The 12342-nt window shown below is 44.4% G+C and overlaps 1 protein-coding gene across 1 annotated transcript in view; it reads left to right on the plus strand.

Annotated features, from left to right (window-relative positions):
- Dipk2b (divergent protein kinase domain 2B) overlaps positions 1-12068 on the plus strand; it is a 44399-nt gene extending 32331 nt beyond the window's left edge. The window contains exons 5-7 of the mRNA XM_037199249.1: positions 2448-2714; positions 5550-5838; positions 6960-12068. Of these exons, the coding sequence (XP_037055144.1) occupies positions 2448-2714; positions 5550-5838; positions 6960-7300 (897 nt within the window). The 3' untranslated portion in view covers positions 7301-12068. The remainder of the gene's footprint in view (positions 1-2447; positions 2715-5549; positions 5839-6959) is intronic.
- Positions 12069-12342: the final 274 nt, after the last annotated feature.

Genomic DNA, 12342 nt, shown 5'->3' on the forward strand with positions numbered 1-12342 from the left:
GCTATTTCAAAACCATTACCATGCTAGCAGATACTTATAGAATGGTATCTGACACACCAAAACCCTCACTGTTGTGTTGGCACTTCAGAGAGAAGAAAAAGAACTTTATTAAAAGAACAAAATCAGAGTAGGCATAGAACTGTCAGTTGTTTATCCTAATAAAACAAAACAGGAGTTTCACATTTTGAATAAAGGGAGGCTTAACTATCCATAACATTTGAGAAAATTATTAAATTTCATTGTCTTAATGGTAGCCCACTGATTAACTGTGATGCATGATTAACCTCAGCTTTGTTTTACAAGTGTACTTAACAGCAAAATCACGTAAAAGGTGTTTAGGTATATAACTGGAAGTAGGTTTATTCAAATTAAAGTTTTCTTTTTTCCTAGAGGATAGGAGAGCTTGAGAACAGCTAATTCATTGAAAGTAAAACTTCATTTGTTGGACATTTTTTTCAACATTCTAAAGCCAGTTGTTGGAGGTGACTTTACTTAGTCTTAGGGTAAAAGCCATACTTCTGGTCCTAGATTTTCTTTCTCAGAATAACCAATGTTCTTTTCTTTCATACATTTATATTTCCATCAGAACAAATATTCAGATGTGTTTAGCAGTGATAAATCTTCATGTTTAGAGCAATATTTGATTTGGGAAACATGAAGTCACTCAGAACAATCTTGGGTGATTAATATACTAATTAGCTTGAACATGATGTGGTTTTATGGAACCCAGAATGCTGAATACTTAAGAGAATTTTTTGAAGGTTCATTCCTGTGAGGTGAGAGAAAAGGCATCGCTATCCTCCTTAGGCAAAGGTTAAGTTTGAGTAGGTTCAGGACTTCCTATCTTAACCCACTGCCTTTGCTTCAGTGTCTCAGTAAAGCCACAGTTCCCTGAACTGGTAAAGCTGCTTGGCTTCCCCGGGACAATGAACAAAGACTCAGTGAGCCCACTCTCTGGAAAAGGAATTTGTAGCAATGCTGTCTTAGTCTGTTTTCTGTTGCTATACATGAACACCACCACCACAATTTTTAAAGAATAGCTGTTTGTTTCACTAATGGTTTTTAAGGCTAGAAAGTTCAAGAATTTGATATTAGCATCTGGTGTGAGCTTTCATGCTGTATCATGACCTGGCAGAGGCAAGTGTGCTAACTTATGTCTCTCTTCCTCTTCTTAAAAAGCCACTAATGCCATTATTAGGACTACCCTCTTGACTTTATCCAGTCCTAATTACCACTCAAAGATCCTGCCTCCAAATACCAAAAACCTATGACTTTGGGAATTAAAGTTCCGATCATGAGATTTGAGGGACAAAGTCAAATCACAGCACCATCTCTGACTTAGAATTTAATATGGCAGCTTATAGGCCTCGGGCTCTAGAATGAAACAATGTTGTATTTTTTATTCTAAATTTTCTTTCATAAGTCCCCAATCACTTTGGTTCACAGCATCTCTTGCTTTCTTCATAGTTCTATCATAGACCATCTTTCTCAGATAGATCTCCAAATCTAAATCCTCAGAGGAAGTCTGGGTAATGAGCTAACTTTATCAACTGCCCCACTAGGAAGAGTCCTTACATTGGACCTTCTGTATCCATCAAAGACAGCCTTATCTTCCTTCTCTAAGCAGGCAGCCATGGGAAAGGAGCTTCCACTAGAAGCACATGGATAGCACATACAGCTGGTACTGTTGATTCTCTTTTGAAGCTATCCTTGTTGTGTGGGAGCCAAAGAAGAAGAAGAAGAAGAAGAAGAAGAAGAAGAAGAAGAAGAAGAAGAAGAAGAAGAAGAAGAAGAAGAAGAAGAAGAAGAAGAAGAAGAAGAGAGAAGGAAGGAAGGAAGGAAGGAAGGAAGGAAGGAAGGAAGGAAGGAAGGAAGGAAGGAAGGAAGGAAGGAAGGAAGGAAGGGAGCTTCAAACTTTCAGAGAGGCAGAGAGGCAGAGCTGGTCTCCACACCCCTAGTGCCCCAATTCCTGCATAGCCCACTGTGCCATCTCCTGCCCCAACCTGCAGGAGTGTTCCATCCTCTGTGCTCCACCCAAGAGTCTCCATCCTCTTGCTCAGGATCCTCCTTAACCACCCATGGATCTTTCCTCCACCATCCATCTGGACTCCTAATCCGATGTCCGTGTCCCTTACAAGAGTCCAGCAGCTCGACTTTTGGGGACCTACTTCATATGGTGGCAAGCCTCACTCAGCCTTGATGCAGTGGGGAGGAGCTTGGCCTGCCTCAACTTGATATGCCATGTTTTGTTGTCTTCCATAGGAGGCCTTACCCTTTCTGAAGAGTGGACTGGGGGGCAGGGGTAGAAAGGAGATGAGGGGGGAACAGGAGGAGAGGTGGAAGGGGAAACTGTGATTAGTATGTAAAAGGAAGGAAAGAAGGGAGGGAGGGAGGGAGGGAGGGAGGGAGGGAGGGAGGAGGAAGGAAGGAAGGAAGGAAGGAAGGAAGGAAGGAAGGAAGGAAGGAAGGAAGGAAGGAAAGAAGGAAGGAAGGGAGAAAAAAACTCCTCCCCATTCTGGGTCTCTCTCATGTGTCTGCAGGGCCTGCCCAGTCCCTTCCTGCGCTGTCCTTCACAAAGACTCTTGGATCGTGTGGTTCGACGCTATGCTGAAGTGGCTGACGCTGGCAGCATCTTCATGGACCACTTCACCGACCGTGACAAGCTGCGCCTCCTCTATACACTGTCTGTCAATGCACACCCCATCATTCTTCAGGTACTCAGTGACCCCCACAAGTCCTCCAGGTTATGTCACCACCTTGGACTTTCAGAGGCCATCCCTAGGTAGATTTTTTTTCCTCCTCTTCTTGCTTCATGTCTTGGGGCCACAAATCTGTATTAGTACATTTGCAACATCTGGTAAGTGTTTGACCGTCTTGGCAGCTAGTGAGGAAAGAGCAGAGCTGGGGATGTGAGTAGCAGGGAACAGCAGCCAACTTTACAAGTTGAGGCAGTCAGGAAGGGCTTTGTGAAGGGAGGCAAATTTAATCTCTGCCACTAAGTAGTGATAAATAAGATTTAAGTAAGCTCAGGGACTAGTGAAACAGCCACCCAGAGATGCACTTTGAAGCTGGTTTGGAAAGGAGAAAAAAAAAACCTGAAAGTGACGTAATTGAAAAATGGGCAAAAAATGAGGATGTACTGGGACCTGGGGACACACTTAGTCAAAAAGATAGAGACACTTACTATGTTAACAGACGTCCATAGAACTTGTGGAGCTAAATTCCCCAGACCAAGGGTCAAGACAAGGACACCTAAGTCACATAATGAACAGGAAAGATACCAAAAGTCGGAGGGGAGGAGAAGGGGGTGAAAGAAGACTAAAAGGTGGAGGAGTGGGTCAGAGAGGAGGAGGGAGAGAGAATAGTAAGGGAAAGGGAGGAAGGAAGAGAGAAAGCTGGACATGGTGGTATAGGCTTTATAATGAAATCATCTTTTAAAATACCATAATATAAAAACATGGGTAGAGAAAAAAAGAGCCACAACAATGACAGTTCCTAAATATTTGCTAAAAAGTTAATGGTTGACTACACAATGAAGACTGTTGAAGGTTATTGGATTCTTACTGCATGCCAGGTGTTGTGCTGAAGATTTGCTCTATTGTCAGTTTCCACTACAAGCCCCCCAGAATAATATTATGTTTCCCATTGGGGCTCAGAAAAAAGAAGTGTCTTAGCCACTATCAGCCATGAAATGTAAACTCAAAGATGTCTGACATCAGAGACAACAGATGCTGTACTCTACCCACTAAACCCTGCCCAGTGTCTTTGCTGTTTGACATACTAGTGGCAGAGAAGGAGCTGCTATTTGCCCCACATGCTCAGGGATCTTCTTGGAGGTCTGTTACTCACAGTTCTAACTTTTGTTGGCATCTTGATTACCCCAAGGTCTGGCTCCTGAGAGACTTGACCTGGGACACTCCACTCAACCCTGGTCTTCACACAGAAAGAGTGCAGTATGAGACTAAAGAGTGGCTTTGTACATTTAAACAAGGGCAGTAGGTCCAGGTTGTCCCTTGGAGACACATAATATGTAAGGTTCCCCAGTTACGGAAAGCTCAAAGAGCAAAGAGCATGATTCTTTATAATGTGACGTATAAGGGGTAGAAGATACCAGAAAATTAAGAGAGAGAGAGAGAGAGAGAGAGAGAGAGAGAGAGAGAGAGAGAGAGAACTTTGAAATCTACTTTTTGTTTTATTTTCTGTAGTTCTGGGGATGGGACCCAGAGCCTTGTGTGTGCCAGATAAGCAGTCTGCTACTAAGATGCATCACCCAGACTTACTTTGTTTTCTTAAAAAGGTAAACAAAGGAGAAAGAGGTGTTCATAGTTTTTGTTATCAGTTCTAGACACAGCTTCATTGAAAAAATGATCAACAGTTGAGATTCTAACATGGACAGGGAATATACCACATGGTTGTACCAACAGATGAATACAGGTGGCCAATGGTTACTGAGAGAAAGAGAATCAGTCTTCTCCATGGACAAAAACCCACATAAATTGTCCAATTCCAAATGGTCAGCTCTGGTCACATATACATATGAGTAACACTAAATGAACTCAGTAAATTGTATATATACGTGTGATTATATATGTATCTATGAGTAGCAGTAATAAAGAACAGATCATGAATTTTGAAAAAAAAAAGGGGGGACACAGGAGTTAGGAAGGGAGGGATGAGAGTGATAGAGATGCAGGGTTCATTTATGAAACACAAAAACAAAAAATGCAAAAGATATTTTTTAAAAAATGGTCAAGAAAAATCCAGCTAGGATTCCCTCCTCACTTTCCATCTCCCAAATCCACAAGTTGAGAGCTTTTACAAGGAGACAGACTGGGCTATGCTTCCCACCAGTGGAGAAGAGTCTTTGAGTGTGTAGTTATCTGAGCCAGGCAGATTTGCTCAGCCTAGCAGTGGGGACAACCACCTGCATTATTCTTGTCCTATCCCAGAACCAGGCACTTGCATTGTTCTATTTATTCATTCATTTATTTATGAGCTCTGTTGACCAAACTGATGTCAACCCTCCTGCCTCATCCTCCTGAACAGCTGGAACTACAGACACACATGATACCCTGTTTGTAATGTTTTTACTATTATTATTTTTATTTGTCTTTCAGTTGCCCTGAAGTTAATGTTTTGTTATTTTTTCCATGGTCTCTTCCTAAGCAGTGGTATCTTGGAAAGTGCAGACTAATCATATTTTTAATGATATAACTTGAATCCTGGATACCACAGAAAATCATGAAAGGTTGGTTAGCATTCTCAGCTCCCACATGGAGAAACTTGTAAAATCTGATACACTGCACTAATGAGAGCAGCCTCCTTCCTAAATCCTTCCATTAGCAATACACTACAAAAGTGGGAGAAGGACAGGGGCCTTACCATGTTCCAAAAGGTATAAAAAGATGGAGAAATGTTTTGCCAGAATGTTTTGAGAGCCAGGCTGGCAGTAAGACTTATTTGTGTGGGCTGTGGGCAAGAGGTAGAAAGCAAGCTGCCTATGTGAGATTTCTCTATGTGTCTAATGCCTGATCCTTCTGGCTTGGCAGATCTTCCCCGGGGCGGAGGGCTGGCCACTGCCCAAGTACCTGGGCTCCTGTGGTAGATTTCTGATCAGTACGAGCACCAGACCACTGCAAGAATTTTACGATGCACCTCCAGAGCAAGCTGCTGACCTTGCCTACCAACTCCTTGGGGTCCTGGAGTCCCTGAGGAGCAATGATTTGAACTATTTCTTCTACTTCACCCATGTTGATGCAGACATGTTTGGCATCTTTGACAATGGGCATCTGTTCATCCGCGATGCCAGTGCACTAGGCATCATCGACAAGCAGGAAGGTACTCAGCATGGGCTTGACTAAGCATCTGTCAAGGGGATGTCAGGATGACCAAAGCTAAGGAGAGGTGACCTGGGCCTTTGTACTCTGTATGTCACAGAGAAATCCAAGTTTTAGGAACAAAGAACAATGTCCCCTCATGCCCATCTGAATTTCTGTTTCATCTTCATTTCTGAAGGGAAAGTGAACTTGGCCTTGCCTGTAAGGGTCATTGTCCATGGTGGTATGGACTCCCATGAACCTTCCCAGGGCAATTCTGAATCACATTCACATACAAGTCGCAGGCCCCTCTCCCCCTCAAAGCCTTCCTTGTCAGATGCTCTTAGCCTTGATCTAAGACATAATTGCTGGCCTGATGCACTAGTACACTTTGCAGTGAGTGTTGACATACTGACTCTGTAAAGTTTGAAAACAAGAAACCGAATGAGGTGTGTGAGCAAGTCACGTCTCTTGCTGTTGACAAAGGCTCAGCTAGTGTTCTAGAGACCATTAAGCCCCAGTTTCTCAAGGTTACTAAATTTGCTGAGCCCAATAATAGGACAAAAGATTTTCCCATTTCTGACACTTTTTTTTTTAAACAAATTCTGCAAAGATAGAGAAAACAAACCTTTTTCTCACTTCCTGATTTGCCTTTATTAAGAAGAATGAAATTAGAAGAAAGCTTGGTTCCAGAATATTCAGGCTATGCCAACATCAGTCCCATTGCAACCTACTGAATGCATGTTCTGGATGGCATGTTTTCCCCCCTGACTTTCTATCCTAAATGTGCAATGAGACCAATGCTAATACCATCCTCACTTCCCTAATTCAGTAATAACAGGAAAGTAACAGTGTGCTTATAATTTCTACAATTAGAGACCAGCTTCTGGTAGGCACAAGTGGGTTTCCCACGCTTGGGCCTTAGCCTAATTGTAGGACATTGTTACTCAGTGCTGTTCTCCAAAGGGGCTGTTGTGTTCCTGAGCCCTAAATCTTCTGGTGACAGGGCAATGCTTGGAGATTAAAGCACTTCACTGAGCAGTTCTAATTGGCAGTCCTCCCTCCCCACCCCCCTCCCCTCCCCATCCCCTCCTCCACAAGAGTAGGTTGTACAGTATCTGATATTTCCCATTTCTCTCCTAGGCAGTCAAGCAGCTGCCAGGAATGGAGAGAAGGAAGACATTTTTAGCTGCCTGGTTTCTGGCTGCCAGGTCCAGCTGTCCTCCTGTGACACTGTCTCTGAGAAGCAAAGCCTGGTGCTGGTGTGTCAACAGTTGCTGCCTCACCTTCTCCGGGGAAAGTTTCCCTCCCCTGTGCAAGAGGAAATAGAGTCTGCTCTCAGCCTGTGTGGCAAAGATGCCAGCACAGACGTGGAAGTGTTGGGGGCCACCAGCCAGCTGAAGGACATCTTGAGACCACTGAGAACCTGCGATCCTAGATTTGCCTACCGCTACCCAGACTGCAAGTATAATGACAGGTTCTAAGCAGCTGGGGCCTAACGAGCCCAGGGGGGACAGTCCACAGGCTCTTTCATGTCCCTGGTTGAATTGATGCCAAATTGGAAGAAGCAATTTTAAACATTTTAAACATTGAAGTATATTCCTTTCCTAAGAAACACTCGAAACTAGTGAAAAAAAACCTCTGACACTGCATAATTGACACCACTGGTTAGGACACCGTGGCAGAGTCAGGAGGTGAGCACAGGAAGACCCAGGTGTGAATGTGCCATGTCTTTGAACCTCCACTTTCTCTGTACTCTACCAGGCTTTCACAAGTTAAAGAAAACAGATGCGAGGGGCCCAGACATATAGTCGTGACCTACAAAACATGTATTCCAGAAGCACATGTCAGGAGGCTGGTCTAGGTAGAAGGCAGGGTGAAGGCAGGACTTTAGGCCACTGGAACTTAAGCCCTCATTCCTACTCTCTTGCATCTGTGAGAAGGGATGTGCCCACTCACCACCAGCTACTGAACCCTCTGAGTACCTGGGACTCCTTATGCATGTGCAGAAGTCACCTCAGGAAGTGGGAAGGAGCCAAGGGTAAGAAGAGAAGGGGGACAGCTGAGGTCAATGTGTTTGCTCAGGTCCTCTAAAAGGCAAGTGTCAAAACATGATTACATGAGTTTGCTTAGAGCACATGCTTATGGGGGAGGCAAGACAGAGGGAAACAGGCAAAGGTTGACCCCCAGCAAAAGGTCGGCAATGCAAGAAAGATTGTCCGGGTGTCTACAAGACCATACACCAAAGGAGCTCCATGGCTCCCAGGAATAGATCCCTTTTATTATCCCTATGTTCTGACTAGCCAGAATAGGCTATGGTAAGTGTGACTTCCCCTTAGCTGCAAAGACAGATTTCAGAGCACAGCAGCCTGGGGGCACCAGATAGGTTCCACTGGTAGTTGTAGCTATAGCCCGGGACCGGGGCCTGCTGTCTTCCACACCATGTGCTTCAGTGAAAGACTCTAAGGAGTCCTAGAAATGTCATCCAAATATGGCCTTACACGTTATTATAAAGAAAAAAACAACATTTTTTTTCAAGGTCAACCAGTGGAATACATTTTCCTCAACAGTGACTTTACTGTACCTTTAAAATATTTAAATACATGGCTTATGGGTTTCTGTACATGCCTCCTTAACAATCATAAAGGGCTCTTAGACCTTTGCCTAGTCTCCCTACTAGGCCTGTATTCCTGGGGACTGTTCAGTCTACCTCCTTTCTTCTACCTCTAAATCAAAACCTTGGAGGTCAGGATACCTAGCTAACAAGCCTCACTGCACACATCGGGAAACAGAGGCCCAGGGAGAAAGTGATTTGCTGAGATAATGCTGAAACCCTCCCTACCAGTTCATTCCCCTGTTGCCTTTCCCATCATTCTCAGACTCCCATCTTGTACTGTCAATTCTAATTTCATTCACATTTAAACACTTCTTATGGTATAGTGGGTGACCTTTTGATTTTTGCCTTTTGACTGATCCAGACACTGTCCCCTGGCAACCACAACAGTGAGGATGACAGGCCAAGCTGGTGCAAGAACTGGCTTGTCATGCCTGAGAATCTTTAAAACTGATATCCTCTGGCTGGCTGTTGAGAAGGAAGTCTGATCACATCTCCTACCTGCAGTATCATGATCTGCTCTCCCTACTGACTTGCTTGCAGTATGTGTTGCTAGCCAGTCTCCTGACCAGAACCCAGGAAAGGGGCTACAGCCTTAGACTCTCCAAAGACACACATGAACATAAGACTATCCCCAGGACTCTCCAGCACACATGCCAGGCCCAGCCTCTCTCAACAGAAACATTGTTTTTCCACTGAAGACTGTGAGTGACTTTGAGTGAAGCCCCAGGGGAGTTGAAAGATGGGGTTTACAGTAACCCTCCTCTTACCCCTCTACCCCATATCTGTGGGGACAGCAAGAAGGACGGGACACATGAAGACCTCTCCTCTGGACCAGCGACCTGGGACTCTGAAGAGTGGATCTGCTGAGTCTCAGAAGGAAACAGAGCCCTAGACACCTCCTGAATCAGGACAAAGACATTTTATGTCCTCCTTGATCAAGTCCCCAGAGAGAGCAAAGAACAAAACTCCCTGAGTACCCCCAGGAGGATAGTGGGATATTTAATTTTTGTGTGAGCTAAAGCAAGCTCTATGTGTTTGTGTAGCTGTGTGCACATTCACAGTGCAGGCCAAAGGAGGAAAACTAACTGCTAGGCAAGGCCTAATACTTTGGAGTGGCCTGGAAACGGCTCCCCAGCTAGTGGCTTTTTGCAAGATCGGGAGGTTGAGAAGTTCCTTTTCTCATACATTTTGAGGACAAAGCAGACTTGTTCTTGTCATCATGACTGAAGATTACAGACCCCTCCTAGGTGCTCTCTCCACTCCCTGCCATCTGTTTATTCTCGGCTGCTCCCTATCTGTGATAGACAGAACAGAGATGCCAGGCCTCCCTCTATAAGGAACATCTCTCTCTCCAGCGCAGGAGTGCAGTTAGCAGGCAGCACTGACTGCCAGCCCTTTAAGTTCTGCTTTGGTCATTCTGTGGCATCACTCCAGGCCACACCCATCCTGAGGCATATTCATACCTAGTCACTGGGCTTGGTGAGATGTGATGTCTCAGTCAATTTGGCCCACTTGGCTACAACTCTGATGAGTAATTTTCATTCTAAAACTCTGAGTGCATCAGACCAAGACTTTACCAGGCTTGCATCATAGTCTAACTTCTACCACCCGACCTTTTCCTCTGAATTCTTTTCACATGTGTTGACTAAACAGCTTGTGCCCATTAGTGTCCTAAATGGTAGCTCCAGAAAAGTATGTCCACATTTTAATCCCCAGAAACTGTGACAATTACCTTATATGGGAAAAGATATGGCTAAGCATCCTGGGACTTTCCAGGATTATCTAAGTAGATCCTAAATGGCAGTCAATGTGTCCCCATATGAGGAATGGGGTACTTTTAGGAGAGAAGAAGCAGTGATGTGAAGACAGAGGTTAAGATTGGAATGAGGGCAACTATAAGCCAAGGACCTCCAGCAGTCACCAGAAGCTAGAAGAGGCAAGGAATGGATCCTCCTGCCAGATCCTCCAGAGGGAACATGGCTCTTATGCTACCCTAATTTCAACTCAATAAGCCCCAAGAACTGTGAGAGAATATAATTCTATTGGTTTGCACCACCTCCTTCATAGTAATTTGTTTAAATATCTGCAGGAATTCAATAGACACTTGAAAGTCTATTTGATTATCAGCTTCCAGAGAGCTCCACCTGCAACACTCATCCACAGTCTACTATGAGCAAATGAGCAAATAGAAAGTAATCCTTAAGCTAATAATGTAGTACACTGGTAGAGTATTTGCTTAGCATACTCGGGGCCCTAGTTTTAGCCCCCAATACAGCAAAAGCATGACCTGGCATGGGGAAGCATAGGATGTAACCCCATCCAGGGCTGAGGACTTCCTTCCTTCAAAGCTCTAGACATCACTGAAGACCCTGCTTAGTCCTACATTTATGCAGAGCCTTTCTTGATAGGCTAGCCACCGTAGCTCACTTTCTGAACCTTATCCCTGAAATTCTGGTCCACATGTTTGTGCCTCATTTGAGTGTAGTTTCAGGAAGATCTCTGTCCTGCTTGCCCATCCAACTGGGAGCTTCCTGAGTCTGGGGGTGATGTGGGTAACTTTGTGTTCCCCATAACAACGGAGGGCTGGACACAGAGCAGATGCTGAGAACAATGAATGCCTTCTTCAGCCCTTCCCTACATTGTTCATACATCATACTGGCTACCCATCAAATGGAACCACTTCTCAATAGGCAAGAGACAGATGAGTCAACAGTCAAGAGACTTCAATCAGAATAAAATTACCACCAGCTATTCTCTACTCCCTGGGATTTGAGTGGAGACATTATTTTGCCAGCTTATATCAGCCACACCTTTTAGCCTGTAGGACTGGATGTATGATTTGTGGGACCCAAAGAAAAATGGAAATATGAGCTAGACCTATACAGAAACAACTAATAGTTGCAAGGTGACACAGCAAAGCTAAGCTGAAGCCCTCTACTGTGTAGGTTACAGTCTCACCAAGCTGGCCCAGGGGACAGAGTGAAGACACAGATCCTCCTTACACTTGGCACTGGGTGTTGCTGGCATTTGCTGAGGGGTCATTTAATCTCCACACCCAAGGGGAGCAAATATAGAACAGGGGTGAAATATAATATATGCCAAAGACCTGTGAGATCAGACTCATTTCAGCTGCAGTTATCAGGAGGGTATAACAACAGCCCAGCCCACAAGTCTGACTCAGCACAGGAGAATGCTGGCTTCAGGGTTTTGTTAAGTGTGGCAGTTTTTGAGCTTCTTGCCTGTGGTCTTGCAACATGTGACTTCTGCCTATAAGTGGTTTCCCTAAGTCTGAACATTTTCTCTGGTGTTGACATAAATACTTTGTTGGAGCTGAGGTCTTTGAGGAAAGTCCTGATCTCTGGGAACAGACTGGCTTGCTATCAAATCATAACTGTCCTGTTACTGTGTAACTTTTGCCATGTTATTTACATTTTCCATGACTCACTTTCTGTGTGTACAAAATAGGGAGGAATAGCTTTACTCTTGCAGAAATATTGTCCCTCTTTAAGTGATATGATCTTTTTTTTTTTTTTTTTTTGAAGGGAAAGAACAGAGGCATTCTCTATAGAGAATATAGTGACATCTTGGAGGAAATTCTGATTCCTACACAAGGAGACCCTACAATAAATACTTCTGGCTGCTGACAGTCTGACTGTGGCCATTTTTGGTGCTTCTCCCATCCAAAACCCGGGTCAGTCATGAAAGGCAGCTGAGCAGCTTCCATCTCTACCTCCCTCCCTTGCCTGGCCCTCCAGCAGGCTCAGAAAGGAATCTTCCAGCAAACATGATACAGGGAGCCTTACCAAGTCCATATATGCTCATTATGGTAAGAGAAATGAAGACATGTTGGCCCAGTGAGCACCAGCCTCCTAGCTAGTTCCTGGTGATGTGGCTCCCTATGCACTTTGC

Source organism: Peromyscus leucopus, chromosome X, assembly GCF_004664715.2.
Source record: "Peromyscus leucopus breed LL Stock chromosome X, UCI_PerLeu_2.1, whole genome shotgun sequence".
In the NCBI taxonomy this organism is placed as follows: domain Eukaryota; kingdom Metazoa; phylum Chordata; class Mammalia; order Rodentia; family Cricetidae; genus Peromyscus; species Peromyscus leucopus.